General features: G+C 36.8%; 1 protein-coding gene across 8 annotated transcripts in view; it reads left to right on the top strand.

The window, feature by feature from the left end:
- The window catches only part of Tenm1 (teneurin transmembrane protein 1), an 889,770-nt gene that overhangs the window by 560,389 nt on the left and 307,093 nt on the right, over positions 1-22,288 (top strand). For 6 of the 8 annotated variants that reach the window (XM_063280507.1, XM_063280510.1, XM_039100429.2 and 3 more), the window contains one exon: positions 3,097-3,246. In XM_063280507.1, the coding sequence (XP_063136577.1) occupies positions 3,097-3,246 (150 nt within the window). The remainder of the gene's footprint in view (positions 1-3,096; positions 3,247-22,288) is intronic. The other 2 variants (XM_039100433.2, XM_063280511.1) reach the window with 1 other exon arrangement.

The following is a 22,288-nucleotide window of genomic DNA, read 5'->3' as shown; positions in this document are numbered from 1 at the left end:
GCTCTTATCCCATGTTGCAGCTGTGTGTGTCTGGCGTCAGGTTGTGAGAAGCCATGGGACACTACGCCAGTGGCAAGTGCAGTCTGAGGGCCTGAGGCATGGGACACAGCCGGAGCTGGCTTGGAGGTTCCCGGCCTGCAAGGAGGCAGAACCGTCTGGTTCTCAGGCTCTTGGCCATCCAGATGCTGCTGGAGTGCCAAGGAAGAGCTGAGAATGAAATGGGGGCCTGCAGGGCTGGATCTAGCCCAGGGCTGAGGGGGAAAATGGGAAGCTCCAGCTGGTACCCCGGCGAGAGTCTTTGTCTTGACTGGTTGGTGGTGGTGGGCTTGGACTTGGTGGTGGGTGCTGCTGGGAGCACAGGGAGACCTCTGGCAGCTCTATAGGCACAGGTCTTCTCTATCGCTCCCCACAGTGGATGCCATGAAAGAGGCAGTCTATGGTTTCAAGGCATTTATTGTCATGGTGGGAAATGGATGAGTAAAATCATTCCCATTTCTCAAAATGGAGGTAAGATTAAATACCTTTTGCTGGGAGGAAAGTCTGGGAAAGGAAGCTTCATTGGCTAAGCCTCCAGGACTTTAGGTATCTCATTATAACGGAGATCTGTCATGAGCCTACTTGACCTGTGGTTACATTCTTTACCTGCAAAGGGTCTTGGGGCATTGCCCTTACAAGACTGATGGTCACAAATTTATGGAGGGCTTCAGACCAGTGACCTGCCTGGCTTCCTGATAGTCAGGCAAAGCTCCTACCGTCTCTTTCGGGGTCTCCAGGGTTCAAACCTCCTCAACTGGGAACAAGGGTGTCTTTCACTGCCCCACACAAATAGATCTCTTAGTATGCCTATATGCATGCATGATATTTCTAGGAGACACACTATCAAAACAAACTCCCAGATCCTTTGACCCTTACAATTTTTTAGTTCATTCTTCCGCAATGTTCCCTGAGCCTCAAGTACAACAGGCATTACTAAATTTACAATTTCCTTTTAATGAACCTCTATTGACTTCTTACTGTAAATAATTGAGACTCTTACAATAACACCTTAGTTGAGAAACTATTTTTCACCTACATTATGAAAATCCACTCCAATTTGTGTCTTTGATACATATTTTGCATTTCCCACTAAATTGTTTTGCATGATTATATTTATCTTTCTGCAAAACATATTTTGATATTATTCACTTGCCTTGAAACATCCAATAATGCCATTTGCTATCAAATTTAAATCCCTAATGAAAACTGACCATATAATCTTCTTAGAAAAATAATTATTTTTCTGTTTCTTAATAAATTAAATGTAAATATCTAAGTGTGGCACTCATAGTTTTCTAAAATATAGCCTCAAAGCTACCATTCTGGCTTTACCATCCATTATTTCCAAAGCTAAGCTCCAATGAGCCAAAACGACTTTTTTTGCTTCAAGCCCATTCTGTACATTACAAAGCCGTACTTTCTTCAGGGGAACCTCATCCTAGGCCATCTCTGTCATGCTTCAAAGCACGACATAAATATAAATATCTATCTCTAATAGTAATTCCTCTGTAAAGTCATTCTTCATCAATCTAGCTAAATTTAACTTATTTTTAATCCATTTGTCTTAAAATAGAAAATGTACAAATCATTTAGAGGAAAATTAAAATCATTCATAAGCTCCCAAACCATTAATATGTTACTTCCAACACATTCTTTTTCTAGATATGAATACACAGTCACACACGTTAACACAATTCAGATTATATAATTCATAGTTTTGGGGTGCCTGGTATTTTCATTTGATGATTCATGAATATTTCCCAGGTAGTTGTTTGACATCTTCAATATGATTTTAGTAACTATGTAATTTTGCCCTATTAATATACCACCAGATAATCATACACCAATTATATAGATTGTAACTTTAGAATATTATTATCAGATACTGTTATGGACAATAGAAACTAAATTTTTGAAACAAATAACAAGTAAAAATTTAATGTTTTGTTATATTCATGTTTTGTTTTGCTTTTATTAATAATGCCACATTACCTTGCACAAAATTCATTACGTTTTAATATTTTCATTCAAAATACATGTGTGATCATAGTCCTACATAATGATAATATGAAATATTTCTTAGTCTTCGGATAGAAAATTAAAGCTACATTATGTCAATTCTTCTACATAGCATTATGACTATCTTATATTTGTAATACTACCAAATCCTACCCTAATAGACATCTAGATTTTGATACCTGTAGCAATTATAAAGCACCTAATTTTACTAGGCAGACAGTAAATATTTGTCAAATAGGATTCATAAGGAAGTTCTCCTGTGTTGATACTTTTCTATCCATGTGGAGATCTCTTGGCGCCACTTCAAGGGTATTGGCAAGAATATTTACATTGCGCTAGGACAAGAATGTAAGCTCAAGCAATAATTTGGCATTGGGCTAGGACAAGGTCAAGGCTGAAGATGAATACAGCTGAGGAATGTGTTCCTTGTATTTTGATCATCTTGTTAAATCCCTAGATACAGTGACCATGGGACTTTTTTTATTGCCTTGTTTGTTCCTTGACTATTTTGTTTATGCTTTGTTTGTTCTTTGACCTAGAACTGACCCTATTCTTTGTGTGTACCTAGAATAATATAAAAGCAAACTGGGAAAAATTAAACTTGCTGGAGTCATACTATAGTATTGTCTAATCGTCTTTTTTTCTTTAATCCTCACTCTATCCCTTGAGACCCTGTTGATTAACTGGGCTTGGTCATATCCACATTATCCTATAGTAGTTTCTGTTATAACTAGAGTTACATGACTAAGAAAAATGGAAACGGACATGAGCACAGCCCCAAGGAACTGAGAGCAATCCCCCTGTAATTGATTAACTAATCCTCCAATTTCTAAAACAACCTTTAGGATAACTTTCACCTCAGTGTTTTAATACCAGCTACTTGAGAAAATAGCTATATCTGTAAATATAGATATAAAACTCATAGTCCATTGGCTTAATTAAAAGACCTCTTACTAAACATTTTCAGGTGCAGAAAGAGAGCTGGTTTAGCAGCCTTCTAACTGAGTCAGAATGAGTTAATATACGCTTGTTTTCTTGCAGCAGTACACTTGTTTGGCCTGACGTGGCAGTTGCAACCAGTTGGACAGATCTATGCGAATGGAATTAGCAATGGGAACCCAGGGACCGAGTCTATGGATACTACTTACTCTCCCATTGGAGGAAAAGTTTCTGACAAATCAGAGAAAAAAGGTACAGTGACCAAAATGATTGATGAATTCTTGATTAATTTTTCCTAATTAAGTTATTAGGACCATATCTGGGATGGCTCCACTTCACATAAAATTTCATTATCACTTGAAAGAACTACTCTATGTGAAAAGAATAAGTCCATGTCTTGTGAAAGCAAATTTTCTTTGTCTCCAGTGATTTTGAGTATAGACCAATTAAAGTTTTCAAATACGTTGCCAATTTTGAAAATAAATAAATATTTATAGAGTGAAACATTCAATACAATAGAAATTTCATTTCACATATAACTACCCTGAAGCAATGTGGAATTTTGATTAAGTTCCCTTATGTCCTAGCCCAGCATTTATTTATAGATAACATTTTACAACGGTATATAGGAATTCCTTCTGTTTATAATAAGTAAAGACAGTTTCTGGTTCATGTAAAGGTGAATGTTTATAACAAAATGGGAAAACATGAATTATTTTCTAGGGAAACATGAATTCTTCCTTGTTGAAAGAAAATTACTCTGAGTCTTCAATTGTTTAAATTAACCAAACTGAGTGTGAACTGGGACACTTATTTATAATAAATACCACAATGCTAGCACTCCTGAATTCTAATTTACAATCAAACGATTTTAGTCTTAATAACCCAATAAAAATAACTAGAACCTGTGTTATGATTTCTCTTTAAATAGGTTTAAGTACAAAAGTATGCAGGTCATGTAAAACTTTAGTATGTCTATTTTTAAAGTAGCAATTGAGAACAAAACTATTCTGTTTTGGTTTTGGTTTTGGTTTTCAAAACAGGGCTTCCTGGAACTAACTCTGTAGACCAGGCTCGCCTTGACTTTACAGATCCACCTTCCTCTCCCTTCCTGGTACTGGGACTAAAGCTACGAGCCACCTTTCCTGGTTCTATCCCCTATTTTCGTAAGATAAAGTTAAACGAATAGATGAATGAAAGTGAAGTCAATGCTACCCTTACACACTTTTATAGAGGTGATAAGTTTCGTTTTGCTTTATTATTTTTAAATACAGAATCAGTTTATTTCCCCCTTATATGAATTAGTTATCTGTTTCATTGTTTTGGGTGGTGTTTTGGGGATTTTTTTTTGTCTGCTTTTGGAAAGATAGCTTTGTTTTGCCCCATGATTTAGTAAAAGTGAATATTTAAGGTTCAGAAAAGATGAGATTTTTGTTCTAATTTTCAATTCACAGTGCACTTTGATTTGCATCTCATTTCAGAATACTTAATTCTAGCCAGGACTGACCTTTCCCTGAAGTTTCACTGTTACTGCTCTAAGGAGGTGGGGCTGAAGGAAAGGGTCAGAAGTGAACAAGGAAAGGACCAGACTAAGCTCAGACTTTTCTTCTCTATGTCTTTTATCTACTTTTCCTTTCTTCTTTCTTCTTTCTTATTTGATTCTTTCACATCTGAAGACATAAAAGTAACCATCTGGTATTATCTTCCTAGGGACTTTCTTGTCATTCATGGTAAAAATCAGAAATACCTGTTTAAAGAAAATGGAAAATGCAGGACAGCAAAAGATGATGATCACATAGTTGTCATAAGATTATATTTAACTTTGCATTTGAATTCAAATGTCTCATGATTTTTTCCCAGAAACTAGGTTGAAAATAAAGGCTAAAACATTAAGTAACTCTATGTCCGAGATTGTTCCAGACACTTTACATGGATTATGTCATGAATGCAACCTTATGCTTCCCATTTTCAAGGGAAAAACAGAGGCAGAGAAAGGATAAGTGATTTACTTATGGTGAAAAAGCTAGAAACTACTTGACTGATCCCAGACCCTATTCTCTTAACTATTTTTTTTTACTGTGTAGCTTTGACTCAGTACGATGCTGCAAAAAATACTTCCCCTTGAAATGAAATCAATGAAAATTGTTTTATATTCCTGCTGAATTATAAAACAAACATGGAAAACTATTTCAATTTAATAATTGATTTTTACTCTTTTCTTCTTATTGGATATTTTATTTATTTACATTTTAAATGTTAGCCCCTTTCCTGGTTTCCCCCTCTGGAAATTCCCTATTCCATTCCTTTTCCTCCTGCTTCTATGAGGGTGTTCCCCTATCTACCCACACACTCCCACCTCACCATCCTGGGATTCCCCTGGTTCGTCAAGCATTCACAGGGCCTAGGGCCTCTCCTTCCATTAATGCCAGATAAGGCCATCCTCTGCTACATATGCAGCTGGAACCATGGGTCCCTCCATGTGTATTCTTTGGGTGGTGATTTAGCCCCTGGGAGCTTTTGGGGATCTGGTTGGTGGATATTGTTGTTCTTCCTATAGGGTTGCAAACCCCTTCAGTTCTTTCAGTCCTGTCCCTAACTCCTCCACTGGGGTCCCCATGCTCAATCCAATGCTTGGTAGCAAGTATCCATATCTATATTTGTCAGGTTCTGGCAGAGCGTCTCAGGAGACAGTTGCATCAGGCCCCTGTCATGCACTTCTTGGCATCCACTACACAGTCTGGGTTTGGTGTCTGTATATGGGATGGATCCCCAGTTGGAGCAGTCTCTGGATGGCTTTTCCTTCAGTCTCTGCTCCACACTTTGTCACTGTATTTCCTTTAGACAGGAGCAATTCTGGGTTAAAATTTTGTAGATGAGTGGGTGGCCCCATCCCCCAACAGGATGCCTTGCCTAACCTCTTGACATGGTTTGTACAGGTTCTCCCTCCCCCTTGTTGGGCATTTCAGCTAATTTCATCCCCGTTACATCCTGGGAGCCTCTTGCTTTCCTGGTATCTGGGACTTTCTGCTGACTACCCCCAGTTCCCCATACCCCATTGCTACACACCTCTGTTCAAATTCCTGACCCTCAGTATATCATCCCTGTCTCCTTCCACCCTGCACCCCCCTTTTTAAAAAATATCATTATATATGACCCCTTGTAGGTCAACCACATAATCCATGTCTGGCCCCACCCCTAAAGGTAATACGGCAACATACATTAGACTGGATCAAAATAAAAAAAGGGGGGCTGGGGATTTAGCTCAGTGGTAGAGCGCTTACCTAGGAAGCGCAAGGCCCTGGGTTCGGTCCCCAGCTCCGAAAAAAAAAAAAGAATATTCAAAGTTATATTTGTAGGAAGATGAGAGTTTGTAGGATGCTTGGGAGGAGGAGGCAGAAGGCAAGTGAATGTAATCAAAATGCATTAAATTGTCAAAGAATTACAAAATATTATTTTAAAAGAAGCATAATTATGTATTCACATACCATAAAAACAGAAGTGAAGCTATTTAAGGTGAAGAAACATAGCAGCAAAAGCAAGGAGTAGAAGGTGTAATGAAGAAAGATAAATTAAAGATCTATGATACACACAAACATGCAAACATATGCAAAGATATTAAAATCCATTACTTTCTATGCTAACTTAAATTTAACTATAAGGCAAAAACTTATTATGGAACTTTTTTTATTAGGTGAGAGTTTTATAAAAGCATTTTGATCAGATTTACCTGCTTCCCTACTCATCCAACTTTCTATCCTTTTTATTGTTAATGGCCATAAAGTACAATTAGTACTGCCAAATATTCCCGGATATGTGACCTTCCACTAGAGCACGGTCAACTTAGCTGGGGCTATGCTCTTAAAGAAATTTAACTGTCAGCGGGTATCATTTGCCAATAGCTGCTTAACTAGGGATGGGATTTCATGCCTACTTTCCCTCCCATATTGGGATTTAGTCTGGCTGGAGCTTTTACTGGTCTTGTGTGCTATAACAGCTGCTGTTAAGTTCATATGTGCAGCTGCCCTGTTTTGTTCAAAAGACACAGTTTCCATGTAATCGCCTACTGCTTCTGGCTCTTATACTCTTTCTGTCCCCTATTCTGCATTCATTGCTGCATCTTTGAGGACTCTATGTAATATAGATGTTTCATTTAGTGTGAAGCATGCTGTAATTTCTTATTCTCTGTACCTTGACCAATTGTGGGTCTCGGTGTTACTCATCATCTACTGATAATGCTTAAAAGATACTTTAATCTAGTCATAAAACAATAAATCTCAGAAGTCAGGTCATCTGATGCCATGTATACCAAGTTATGAGTTTCAAGTAACTTTAAGAAACATTAACTATAACTGCATGTCATGACTCTGTTATACTGCGTTTTTATTGTATATTGTTATACTTACTAAGTAAAACATAGCTTTTTAAAATGTTATATCTATATGAAAGAGAACCACACAAAAGAAATAATATAAGGATAGTTTTAAACAATCAAATGATTCCTTGAGCATGTCACATACAGAGGCGAATGCTAGCAGCAAACCATTGAACTGAGAATGGGATTCCCATTGGAAGAATTAGAGAAAGGATTGAAAGAGCTGAAGGGGTTTGCAACCCCATAAGAACAACAATGCCAACCAACCAGAGCTTCCAGGGACAAACCACCATCCAAAGACTATACATGGACTGACCCTGGACTCCATCTGCATAGGTAGCAGAGGATGGCCTTGTTGGGCACCAATGGGAGGAGAAGCCCTTGGTTCTGTAAAGGCTGGACCCCCCCAGTGTAGGGAAATGTTGGGGGAGGAGGAGGGATGGGTGGTGAAGGGAACACCTTTATAAAAGGAGAGGGGGATGGGATCAGGGACTCATGTCCAGGAAACCAGGAAAGGGAATGACATTTGAAATGTAAATAAGACTATCCAACAAAAAAAGGAATGCAGTACTAGAAGTTTGTATTAATTTTGTATGCTCTAACATATGAAACTAACAACTAGGTTATTGTTCTTACATTGGTTTCCTTAATCTCTAAGAAGATAAATTACAACACAGAAGTTATGAATCTAGGACTTAGTCAGACACAGCTCTGTATCATGCATAGGTTCTCCAAATTCAAGTAACTGAGTCCTAAACTAAGTACAAGGATGACAATGATTAGAACCTCATATGGTTTTGTAAAGACTAAGTGGAATGATGAATAGAATGTGTATACCACTGTCCCTAGCACATTGTTTAACCTAACTATAGTACTTATTGTTTCAAAAAGTGGGAAAATACCTTGAGGGTCAACTTTCCTTCTTGGGAAATAGATAATGGTTTATTTTCTGACCATTTAAGCTCCGTGTACTTCGAATTGATCACCTGTTATTTTTAATAAACACCATAGTAAAAGGTCATAGATAAATAAAGTCATTTTTAAGTCACTTTCCAGTAGAATACATTCCCCAGTTATGATATTTGTCTGCTTCTCATTTAGAGATGAGAGATTTTATCACTCAGTAAATTAAATGTAAGAAAGAAGAGATCTGATTTTCAATATTATGTGTGGTAAAATTTCTAAAAATATGCTAGAACTTGTAGCATTTCTCAGCAACATGCTGGAATTTACCAGATCATCTGCCAAATACCTAAATTGCAATTGTTCAATATGCACACTTACAATTGAAATAATTGTATTTGAATAGATACTAACTACACTGGTACCTTACCATTTGTGATGGTTTGCATATGCTTGGCCCAGGGAGTGGCACTATTAGGAGGTGTAGCCTTGTTGGAGTAGGTGTGTGACTGTGGATGTGGGATTTAAAACCCTCATCCTAGATGCCTGAAAGGAAGTCTTCTCATAGAAGCCTTCAGCTGAAGGAACAGAGCTCTCAGCTCTGCCTGCACCATGCCTGCATAGATGCTGCCATTCTCCTACCTTGATGATACTGGACTGAATCTCTGAACCTGTAAGCCAGTCCTAACCCTAAAACACCATTTGACTAGAAACATGGAAAACCTAGTATAATTGGAGAAGAGGAGATAAGAAGGAATAAAATACTTACAGTTAGACTTCAGCCATGTCATAGGCATAAGTAAAACTACAATATATGCTTTACACACTATATAATAATGACTACACTATATAGGTTTTCAATCTTAAAGATGATGGAATCTTTATTTAAATGTGGGGAAATGAGGATGTGAAAAGTAGAGATCACAAAGAAAACTGGGAACTGGAGCTTGGTTCCATTTTATGTTTGTCTTGTCTGTCATTGTAGCAACATAATGCAAAATAAACATCTGAATTGCTAGGGCCCTTCTCAGCATGAAAGCTTCAAAGACAAAAACAGCATGAGTAATGACTCAGTGTATTCAGGCTAATGCCACAGGGAGGTTTTTGCCTTCGACTTGTACAGGAAATGGAGAAAGTTACGTGTGGGATGATTTACAGGTACGAATTGTTTTGCAACCAAGGGATGGCTCAGTTAACAGTATAGGGAAGGTTTGTGTCTATGACTAGTTTCTTTCAAATTAAAAAAAAAGCTATTTTAATCTCAGCTATTAGTTCATGAACAATGAACAGGAAATGAGATGCCTTGTATCCCATTTCAGCAGTCAAATAATAAGGGAACAGCCTGGTCTCCAGTGAACAAAGGGCTCATAGGCAAATCTTTAATTTTGTATTAATTAAAATGTAACTGCATCATTTGCCCCCCTTCTTCTACCCACTCCTACAATACCCATGCCCACGAACCCAACCACCTCCTAAATTTAGAGCCGTCCCTTATTTAACCATTTTTGTTACATATACATACAAATGAATAATAAGCATAAGAATGTAAAGCCATGTTGAGTCCATTCTGGGGTACCTGCATGTATGTTTGTAGGGTTGTTTACTTGGTATTAGATAACCAATCACATGGCTCATCCTTCATTTTTAGTTGCTTGTAGCTCTTTATCTAATGGTGGGTCCCTTGAGAATTTCCTCTAAGTCAGACTGTTAAACAGTGTTGATTTTGTTAAGGTTTGTTTAAACAGTCATTTTGTAGAGAATTCATAGGAAGAGCTTCCCTGTTGTAGCTAGAAAGCTCTCACTGCACACTTCCTGTAATGTTCCCTGGACCTTAGATGAGGGGATTGTAGTGTGGATGCGTCAACTGGTGCCAGGCACCCAAAAGTCAATTGTTCTCTGGATGTTGACCATATGTGGATTTCTGTAAAGGTCTTCATCTGCTGAGAAACTTCTTCGCTGTAAATTAAGAGGTACAATTACATATGAGCATAAGGATAATTATGCAGAATAGTTAACAATAAGACCATGGATCTTAGATGAAAACAGGCTTACTGCAATTTTCATAGGCAAATCTTATGAGAAGGAATGGACAGGGGGCTTTACCACACATGCTTTATAAAGAAGGGTGTGTTGTATGACTTTTGTGCAGAGTGTGTGTGTGTGTGTGTGTGTGTGTGTGTGTGTGTGTGTGTGTAGTAAACAGTTTCCCAGAACACTAAAAGGTTGGGGAAATTTCTTAACTATTATTTCTCTAGCATCAGGATCATGTAAAATCCTAACATTTTTAGTAGCCATCTGACTGAGGATAAAATTTATTGAGAAGTTCAACAGTGAATTCTTCCAAGTTGAATGTCAGAACACCAGGAACAAAGAAAAGTTGCAAGAAAAAGGAACTGAAATATACTAAAGGCAGCTACAGGATTTTTACAGTTTTGCAAAATACTGGCCTTGGTGGGGCGAGTGGCATTTCTTTGAAATTCATTCCACAAGATCTATCTTTGCAACACTGAAGGCAAAAAATGATGCTTTCTAGTCAGTTTCTGCTGAATATATGACCATGTAAACAACACTCCATTGATTGATATAACACAATTTATAGCTTGTCCTGAACATTCTGTAGCCAAGACCAGATAGCAACTATAGCTTCACTTCTCTTGGATCCAGTTTCTTATTTGAAAAATGGGGAGTTTGCTTTCAGCCCCTTAAGAGAGTAGAGGAGGAAAATCCTTATGCAAAATAAATATTGGTCAGAAATTACTCATGGAAATACAGATACAAAAGCCATAGTTCTGTAGATCAAATAAGAGAGGAAAGTACATCCTTGTCAAACCCCTCTTCCCTTTTCTCCTTAACAGTTATTAAAGCTTTCATAAACATATCCATGTATACTAGGACTACTTCATGTGTAAAGTTGCCTCCAACTATCTGTTATGAGTCCATGAGTTCGAATCTCCATTTAAGGGATAATAATTAGTCAATACAAGTAACAACAGACTTATTTTTGCAGAAGGTATATGTTGTTAAAAATGGTTGAAAAGTATGTTTTTAAGGCTTGTCACTTAGGTACTTACTGACAATTCTGTTAAATTAAAGTAATTGAGTCCTAGTTTTTTTTTTCTTTTTACCTTCTAACTTTAGAATTTTTTGACATGTGTGTAACAATAGCAAGCTGCACTTAGAGAGCATTTATGATCTTAAAATACCTTAATGTATTTTATCTACATATGAGCTTTATGCTGTGGCAGCTACTGTTATCTCTGCCTTACAGTTAAAAATGAAAACAAGGAAAGGTTAAGTAACCTGCTTTGCATAATGGTCAGAACCATGGACAGAACTGAGTTAAGGGTCCGGTTTTCTTCTTATTCTTATCTCAGTGTACTTCGAGCCTCTTCTTTCTTTTATGTTTAGGGAAATTCCTTTCTCCAGACCAGTTGTTTAACTAATAGTTATCTTAATTATGCATCTTTGTGCATACTATCCAAATATGGACCCCTTGCAAATTTAAAATTTCAGCACAAATATCTTCATTTGCCGAGCACATTTATTATAGCACGCACACACACACATCCACCCCCCACACACACACACACCTCTGTGAAATGTAAAATTAAGAACAGTGCGAAATGTACCATTTGAACTGCCTCTCATTTTGGTTTATAGAGAAGATTGGCAAAGGGGACAAAAGAAGAACAAAGGAATGGGAGTAGACTATTTTTCTTTGCTTTGTCTTTCCTAAGTAAAGAAATTTATCTAGTAGTAAGTGTGAACCTTGAACAGCAGGTTAACCTCTACAGTTATTTAGGGCTTCGTAGATGTTTATTTTACAGACACCATCAGTAGTTAAAAGTCATCGGAGAGGCTTTCTCTAGCAGAAGATGGGAGTGAGTGCAGAGGCCCACAGCCAGACATTATATGGATAGAGAGTCTAAATTGGAGTTCTCCATCAGCTCCCTCCCCTCAGAGCTCAGGAAACACCACAGAATTGGAGAGGAAAGTCTGTAGGAGTCAGAAGAGATGGACGACACCAAGAGAACATAGCCCACTGAATCAACTAAGCTGGGATCATATGGGCTCAGAGACTGAAACCGCAAGCAAAGAGCTTTTAAGGGTCTGCATCAGATTCTCTGTGTATATGTTATGACTGTTAGCTTGGTCGTTCTGTGAGATCCCTAAATATGGGAGCTGGTGTATCTCTGACTCCTTTGTCTGTTCTCAGGGCTGTTTCCCTCCTGTTAGATTTCCTTCTCCAACCTCAGTAGGAAGATATTTTTTGTCTTACTGTGTCTTGTCTGATCTTGTATGGCTGTTGTCTCTTGGATGTGTTTTCCTTTCTGAACAGAAAACCGAAGTGGAGTGATTATGGGGAAGAGTGTAGGTGAGAAGAAGCTGGGAGGAGTACAGGGAAGGGAAACTGGATATGACACGACTCATATGAGAGAAAAAAACTATTTTCATGAATAAATAAATAAATAATCAATTTTGGGAGAGAAAGTCCTCTGTGGCACCAAACGAAAAGGTTATACCATTTGCACACAGGTAATCACTGTTCATTCAGGTGGAACGCAGTCCCACATTGTAAAGTTCAGGATCTTTAGTATTGGTTCATAGGACATATGGATATTAAAATACCCTCAACTGCTCTTTGAGTAAACCCAATGTTGCAGTGCCTTTTATTTAAAGGATATCAGAACTAGGACACTGGTAAAATTGGAAATAATTCATACACACACAGAAAGCCACATGAATAAAATAGTAGTAATGCACTAACAAAGAAAACATTGTTGGGAGCTTAACATTATTATTTTTAAAGATTGATGTCAAATTACAGTAAATGCTACCTATAATGGTATATAGATGTTTCTACAAAACACAGTTTCAGAGGGCCCAGCTAGAGAACTGCAGCTTGTTTTCAACTATATTAAATCACTTTATCAATATATTTCAGTTTTAACAAAAGCTATTCTAAAGCATAGTGGAGACCTGACTTCTAAAGCAGATTTATAAAATGGGTTCTCTATGCTAAAAGGCAAACTTACTGTATAAAAAATTCATGCTAAATGTTCTTGGTCATATATGTTTAATGTGTGATTCTCATTTCACTTTAACTATTATGTTATTTTCAACCAACATTCACCTTTCCTGTGATGATATAATTAAATAAGTCTGTCTCGTGGGCCCTTGACTTTAATATTCTACCTCAACCAAGCTACTAGTATAAAATAGCATAAATACTATCCCGGGCTAGTTCTTCCAAAGCTGGGGAATCTTCCTGTACCCTCCTCATAATTTTATAGGCTTTTAGAAAAATCAGGTCATTGTAGAATTTATCACCCTAGTGTATATCTGACTCAACTGATTATCCACTTGTACTTCAACTTACATTATTTCTATAGAAATAACAGCTATTTACCAACATTTTCATGAAGTTGTTTTACTCAACTTATTTGAAAATTTCCTTTCAAAATGAAATCTTGCAATTTCATTGTTAAACACAAGTGTAACCTCACAGTATTGAATAACCAAGTTGGGAGCTTTTCTCTGGGAAAAACTATTTCTCCCACTCTTACCATTCCTTAGTGGCCTATAGCTCTTTTCAAGGATGGAGGCCCTATGAGATGTCCCCTACCATGTTACCCTGCATGTTGCTGTCATCCTTGTTTTGTTCCTTTTTAGACAGCCATGTTGATGAGACTTTATGGGTGTAACATCTCTATTTCTAGGACATGAATTTTCAGAGCAATCTTCCTCTTCCCCTAGCTCTCCCAACAATTCCATTCCCTCTCCTGCTGTGATCTCTGATGCCAATGGTCACACTTGAAATAATACATAATATACACATGTAACACAATATGGACTGAGTAGGGTGTGTGTGTGTGTGTGTGTGTGTGTGTGTGTGTGTGTGTGTGTGTCCTGTAACACCAATCGTAAAAATAGAGATCTTGATCTGAGTGAGAGCAAGACATATAGGGGTCTGGAGAGAGTAAAGGGAAATGATGTAACTATATTTTAACTTCCAAAATGAAAAATATTTTCAAAAATCAGAACCATATATATATATATATATATATTATATATATATATATATTTGCTTTGCCTCTATATTTCCAATAACAGGCATTTGTACTTGCTTCTTTATCTTTCTAGTACCATCTATGTTCCCTTTGTCCTTTGACTGGCCTTTGCCTGTCTTTCTTTATCCTACTGACGTTGTCTTGTTCATCTTCACGCACAGGTACCATCTTTCTTACTTGGGCCCAGAGAAGGAAGAATAAATTAAAATGTTGAGTTGACAGAGAAATTACACCTGACCACATCAGTCCTCTTTTCAAGAAATTGGAAGGCAGCTAAAATGAAAAGCTTAGTATTCAGAAACACAGAAACCTTTGATTTTAAATGTTATGTCAATTAAGTTTATATTTAACGGTGCTAAGTACTATAGAGCGTTAACAAATGAAGCAGAAAACACAGTTGTTACCCTTAAGGAGTGTGATTAAATAGGAGAGCTGAAAGAAACATGCGTACAGGTACCCGCTATGCAAAATAGCATGCAGCTAACTGTTATATAGAAATAGAAGTAAGATGATTAAGTATTTAAAGGCTTAAAATGAAAAAAAATATGAAAGGGTAACTCTTTTTCAGTGATCTTGGCTAGACCTTGGAAAACAAGATGGACGATTCAATCCCGATAGTAAGAGAATGGAACAGTAAGTAGGGTCATAGGAAAAAAGCAGGTGCTAGAAGTCTACATGATATGTAGGTAATGAAGCAATAGTGGTACCAGATGGAGACAGTTTGGCAAGAAAATGAAAAACTAAATAGTATATGTAGGTAAAGTTCGATGTAAGGCATTGCCTTCACAAGGAGAAAGAATTGTGCTTTGAAGACAAAGAATAAAGAGCCAATAGAGAGGGAGAGAATGAAGATGCTAGTAAGGAAAGAGATTGTGAAGGGACTAAAATCCTAGAAGCAGCACATTTGAAGAGAAGTGAGAAGCCTTGAGATAAACCAGTGTATCAAATTGTATGCTGTACTAGTAAGAAAGACATGATGTATTTTTAAAAAATAAAAAATGAAAACTCAATAAAGAAGGCACTCTAAACGTTCAATAAATGCTATCACTTATATTTATTATTCTTATTATTGCTATTCTCTGAAATGAGTTTTATCTGTGGAAAATGTTAATTTCATATTATTGAATTTCTTCTGGGTTCCTAAATTGTTCATATCAAAGGTTATAGCAACATGACAACCAATGAAAATCAATATCTGTGAAAGCTGCCTCTTTGTCTTGAGGCCAGGTATTACAAGTTATAAAACTTCCTCGTTGCTCTCAACAATGTGATAAATAGATACTCATCTAATTGTTAATAAATGTTCAGTTAGATGACACCAAGAATTTAGGCAGTTGTTAAGTGTTCTGTATACTTTACCTTCCACAAACATGCTCTAAGGTAAGTAGAAAACTAGAGTGAACTCCTGGCACCACATCAAAGTCCAGAATAATGTGATTTTTGACACCTTAGCTTCTACATAACAGTATCTGACATTACATATAAAATGTAGAAAATTATTGTCCCTCTGGGTACTCTTTTCCATTCATACTTTGCAAGAGTATTGATCAAAGAGTAACTAGTTCAGGTATCAACTCCAAACTACCTAGAAATACTAGAAAATACATTATATACATAGTGTGTGTGTGTGTGTGTGTGTGTGTGTGTGTGCGCGTGCAAATGTGCCCTGTCAATTACACCTTTTAACTATAGTTCTGTAACAGTTATGTTGACATATAATTTATATAACTATAAATTTACTCCCTTTAAATTCACAATCCCAGGAATGTTAGCATGTTCATAGTTGTTCGCCGTCACTATTATTTAGTACTTAAACATTTTTATCATTCTAAAGAATTATAAGTATTGTGCAGAATTCTTATGTAACAATTATCTTTACAATTTCTACATTTTTGCATAAATAGAATTATATGATATATAAACATTTGATTATAAATCTTCTCACTGAAATATTCTCACAGTTCTTGTAGTCAATACAGGTCATACATTGGGGTTCCTCCCCAATCGATGCTTGTGCATACATTCACAGTGGCAGTGATTCCATGTGTGCAAAGACACACAAAGACCCTGTCATATCTAGACAATACAGTCTTGCTGAAACTTTTTTACTACCTATGGCCCTTATAATAGTTTCACCACCATCCCTTCACCAATAATCTCTGAACCTTGATGGCCAAGTGATACAGATATTCTAAAAAATGTAATACTCCATACTCTGATATTCTCTAAAAATTGACCTGTTGTGAGGTATTCAATTAATTTCCATCTATTACAAAAGGAAATTTCTTTAATAAAGGTTGTGGAATGTTATAATCTGTGGGCATAAAGATAAGAACTTACGAGGTCATTTATTAATGCATCACTTTAGCAAAATAATAGTAATTGGATCTCCTTCTAGGACCTAGGAGCTAGCCAGCTGTAGGTATGGCAACTATTTAAGGATAAAAAGCAAGATTTTCATTGTTTGTATTGGGGGCTTTAAGTCAAGCGAGAAATTAGTTGCTTACTCCATCATGTTCCTGGCACGGTTACACCAGTGAGATTTTATGGACAGGCCATTCATTGTTTTATCATTATTGAAAAATTCAAAGCTGAGTAAGACTGTTTAGTACTTTTCTCTTCCAATAACTTGGATAGAGCATCCTGGCACTATAAAACCAACACAAAATTTATTTACAAAAAATAAGAAACCATTTTTGAAAGAATCATGTTTAATTTTATGCATTATCAATAAACATCTACTCAAAATACCATTCCAAATAAGTCCTTCAATTAAAAGACAAATTTTCAGCAATGCCATTTTATCATAGACCATATTCATATATAAAAAACTATATAAAGTACTCTGATAGGTTATAAAGAATTTCCATTTATGAACCTAATCTTTTATACATGTACAGTGATATATTTGTCAAGTGCAAACTTAATGGGTTTTAAACACAGCAATCTATTATCAACATCGTAAAGATAAGGGAGTTTTATTTACAAACACATAGTATTTGCTTTGATTTCTCAACGGTCTAAAGGTTTAGAAAGATTCAAGTATACCTTTCCTCAAGCCTTAGAATTAAAGGTTAAAATATGCTATTATTAACAACAAATTTCCCATTACTATTGGTTTTTATTTTTGAAACAGTAACTCCAACATTTTCTCCTTCCCTTTCCTCTCTCCAAACCCTCCCATATACCCTTCCTTGATCTCTTTTTCAAATTCATGGGCTCTTTTTTTTTCATTAATTGTTATTACACACACACACACACACACACACACACACACACACACACACAAACATATTCAAATACAACTTTCTCAACCTGTTTATTGTTAGTATGTGTGTTTTCAGGACTGACAATTTGACATGGGATAACCAATTAGTGGGCTTTTTCATCCACTGTTTACAATGCTTCCTATGTGTGGGGTTAATTTCTCTACTTTCTCCTGCCTGTTTTGGAAATATATAATGCATGCAAAAATATGTTTAATAGAGAATCTAGACAACCTTTTTGATGAAATAAGAGTTACACATGGAGTGTGACTTGGTGTTAGCGTGATTACCTTGAATGTGTAGATTCCTAGAATCCATATCCAGGATTAAAATAAATATATATGATTATTTAATAATATTCTATTTCAACAGGCCATGTAAGAAAATTAGACAAAGCTACATGGATATCATTTGATAGATTTTGCTTATTCCATTTAATATCTTTATAGTTGTACATTGTGGGAAGTAAAGATGTATTTTACATCTCTATTTTCACTAAGAACTAGTATTCTAAATTTTACAAAGACTTATTAATGTGAAAGTAATATTATATTCAAAATGCCACAAATATGGTACTTAAACCATTTCACATACAATATGAACAGTTATATCCTTTCAAAATGTTGAATATGCAGTAGGATGAAATGAAGAATAAATATAGTCTTAGTAGATGGTTCTTTATGTTGGAATACAATGCTTAGATACATTTCAGGGAATTCTTAAATGCCTTTATGAAATGTTATGTGTCTGTTAATGCAAATACAGTACCATGTAACCTAGCCAGTTTTGTATGAAGGTCGTTTAAGGTAAACACATGTCTCATCTTGTATCAATAGCCAATTGAGTTTTGATTTTCATATATTGAACCAACATAGAATTAAGATCTATAATAGTATATTAGGTAAGAAAAATATGTGCATATGTTCAGCATATAGTTATTACCCTGCATTTATAAAACAATTTTCATAATAATCCCTTTGTTAGTGTTCAAGTATATGTCTAGACATTTAAAACCTTGGTTTAAGAGACACAGTCACTGTGAACCATGTCCGTCATAATTTCTATCCCCTATTTTCTTGCCCTCAAGGCAGTTTGACTGTTTCTTGTTCATTGAACAAAGCTACTTTCACTTAGTGTGTCATCCTTTAACATAGCTTATCTGCCTCTGTTTATTCCAGCTCAGCAGTAGATGCATGTGTTGCAACCTATAAAGAGAGTGTTTAGCTCAAACTAAATTGGTGGATATTGGTAAAACTGTGATAACTACAGTATTTCCCAGTAGGATATAATTCATGGCTCTGTGCATTTCATTCCCCATGTGTATGAGGAAAAGCATTCTGTTATGAAGGAGCATGCTCTTCTTCAGCCCTTTGATGTGCTTCAGGGGAAAATGTGATTAAACAATCATTAAAACACCAACAATACAAGAGCATAGCTTTCATTCTCTTTCTGGAAATTTGTATAGAATCAGAGTGTTACACTTGTTTGGTGCTGCCTTTATTAATCAAGTATCTTTTTCACACATACACACACAAAAAAAGACACTTTGAGTTGCTTTCATATATATTTATCTATAGTTTTCCACTCTTTTGAGTTACACCATTAAAGAACAAAAGAATAAATGACCCTTTCACCTCCATCTTTATTAAATTGGTATTTATTAACATTTCAAATGTTATTCCCTTTCCCGGTTTCCAGGCCAACATCACCTTAACCCAATGCCCCCTCCCCATCTATATGCGTGTTCCCCTCTCCATCCTCCCCCTATTACTGCCCTCCCCGAAAGAATCCTTTTCACTGGGGGTCCACCTTGACAGGAACAAGGGCTTCTCCTTCCACTGGTGCCCTTACTAGGCTATTCATTGCTACCTATGAAGTTGGAACCCAGGGTCAGTCCATGTATAGTCTAAGCTAGTGCCTTAGAACCTGGAAGCTCTGGTTGGTTGGCATTGTTGTTCATATGGGGCCTCAAGCCCCTTCAAGCTCTTCCAGTTCTTTCTCTGATTCCTTCAACGGGGGTCCTATTCTCAGTTCAGTGGTTTGCTGCTGGCATTCGCCTATGTATTTGCCATATTCTGGCTGTGTCTCTGAGGAGAGATCTACATCCGGTTATGGTCAGCCTGCACTTCTTTGCTTCATCCATCTTATCTAGTTTGGTGGCTGTATATGTATGGGCCAAGTGTGGGGCAGGCTCTGAATGGGTGTTCCTTTAGCCTCTGTTTTAAACTTTGCCTCCCTATCCCATCCTAAGGGTATTCTTGTTCCCCTTTTAAAGGAGTGAAGCATCTGCATTTTGGTCATCCTTCTTGAGTTTCATGTGTTCTATGCATCTAGGGTAATTTGAGCATTTGGGCTAATATCCACTTGTCAATGAGTGCATACCATGTGTGGTTTTCTGTGATTGGGTTACCTCACTCAGGATGATATTTTCCAGTTCCGACCATTTGCCTACGAATTTCATAAAGTCACTGTTTTTGATAGCTGAGTAGTATTCCATTGTGTGGATATACCACATTTTCTGTATCCATTCCTCTGTTGAAGGGCATCTGGGTTCTTTCCAGCTTCTGGCTATTATCAATAAGGCTGCTATGAACATAGTGGAGCATGTGTCTTTGTTATATGCTGGAGCATCTTTTGGGTATATGCCCAAGAGAGGTATAGCTGGGTCCTCAGGTAATGCAATGTCCAATTTTCTAAGGAACTTTAGAACTGATTTCCAGAATGGTTTTACCAGTCTGCAATCCCACCAACAATGGAGGAGTGTTCCTCTTTCTTCACATCCTCACCAGCATCTGCTGTCACCTGAGTTTGTGATCTTAGCCATTCTAACTGGTGTGAGGTGGAATCTCAGGGCTGTTTTGATTTGCATTTCCCTTATGAATAAAGATGTTGAACTTTTCTTTAGGTGCTTCTCAGCCATTCGACATTCCTCAGCTGTGAATTTTTTGTTTAGCTCTGAACCCCATTTTTAATAGGGTTATTTGTCTCTCTACAGTCTAACTTCGTGAGTTCTTTGTATATTTTAGATATAAGCCCTCTGTCAGTTGTAGGATTGATAAAGATCTTTTCCCAAACTGTTGGTTGCCATTTTGTCCTAACAACAGTGTCCTTCGACTTACATAAGCTTTGCAGTTTTATGAGATCCTATCTGTCGATTCTTGATCTTAGAGCCTAAGCCATTGGTGTTTTGTTCAGGAAATTTTCTCCAGTGCCCATGTGTTCGAGATGCTTTGCCACTTTTTCTTCTATTAGTTTGAGTGTATCTGGTTTGATGTGGAAGTCCTTGATCCACTTGGACTTAAGCTTTGTACAGGGTGATAAGAATGGATCAATCTGCATTCTTCTACATGTTGACCTCCAGTTAAACCAGCACCATTTGCTGAAAATGCTATCTTTTTTCCATTGGATGGTTTTGGCTCCTTTCTCAAAAATCAAGTGACCATAGGTGTGTGGGTTCATTTCTGGGTCTTCAAATCTATTCCACTGGTCTATCCGCCTGTCTCTGTACCAATACCATACAGTTTTTATCACTATTGCTCTGTAATACTGCTTGAGTTCAGGGATAGTGATTCCCCCGAAAGTCCTGTTATTGTTGAGGATAGTTTTAGTTATCCTGGGTTTTTTGTTATTTCAATGAATTTGCAAATTGTTCGGTCTAACTCTACGAAGAATTAGATTAGAATTTTGATGGGGATTTCATTGAAACTGTAGAGCCTCTGTCTTTGTATCTGAAGTGTTTTTCCTGTACGCAGCAAAATGCTGGGTCCTCATTACATATCCAGTTTGTTAATCTGTGTCATTTTATTGGGGAATTGAGGCCATTGGTGTTGAGAGATATTAAGGAATAGTGATTGTTGCTTCCTGTTATCTTTGTATTTGTATGTGAGATTATGATTTTGTGCTTGGCTTCTCTGTTTTGTTGCAAAACTATTAGTTTCTTGCTTATTCCAGGGTGTAGCTTGACTCCTTGTGTTGGGCTTTACCATTTATTATCCTTTGTAGGGCTGGATTTGTAGAAAGATATTGTGTAAATTTGGTTTTGTAATGGAATATTTTGGTTTCTCCATCTATGTTAATTGAGAATTTTGCTGGATACAGTAACCTGGGCTGGCATTTGTGTTCTCTTAGGGTCTGTATGACATCTGTCCAGGATCTTCTGGCTTTCATAGATAGTCTCTGGTGAGAAGTCTGGTGTGATTCTGATAAGTCTGCCTTTATATGTTACTTGACCTTTTTCCCTTACTGCTTTTAATATTCTTTCTTTATTTTGTACATTTGGTGTTTTGACTATTATGTGATGGGAGGAGTTTCTTTTCTGGTCCAATCTATTTGGAGTTCTGTAGGCTTCTTGTATGTTTATGGGCATCTCTTTCTTTAGGTTAGGGATGTTTTCTTCTATGACTTTCTTGAAGATATTTACTGGTCCTTTGAATGGGGAATCTTTACTCTCTTCTATACCTATTATCCTCAGGTTTTACCTTCTCATTGACTCCTGGATTTCCTGTATGTTATGGGCCAGTAGCTTTTTCTGTTTTACATTATCTTTGACAGTTGTGTCGATGATTTCTATGGAATCTTCTGCTCCTGAGCTCTCTCTTCTATCTCTTGTATTCTGTTGGTGATGCTTGTATCTATGGATCTTTGTCTCTTCCTTTGCTTTTCTATATCCAGGGTTGTCTCCC

The sequence above is a fragment of the Rattus norvegicus genome, chromosome X, assembly GCF_036323735.1.
Source record: "Rattus norvegicus strain BN/NHsdMcwi chromosome X, GRCr8, whole genome shotgun sequence".
Taxonomy (NCBI): Eukaryota; Metazoa; Chordata; class Mammalia; order Rodentia; family Muridae; genus Rattus; species Rattus norvegicus.
This window is presented reverse-complemented; position numbering and strand designations above follow the sequence as displayed.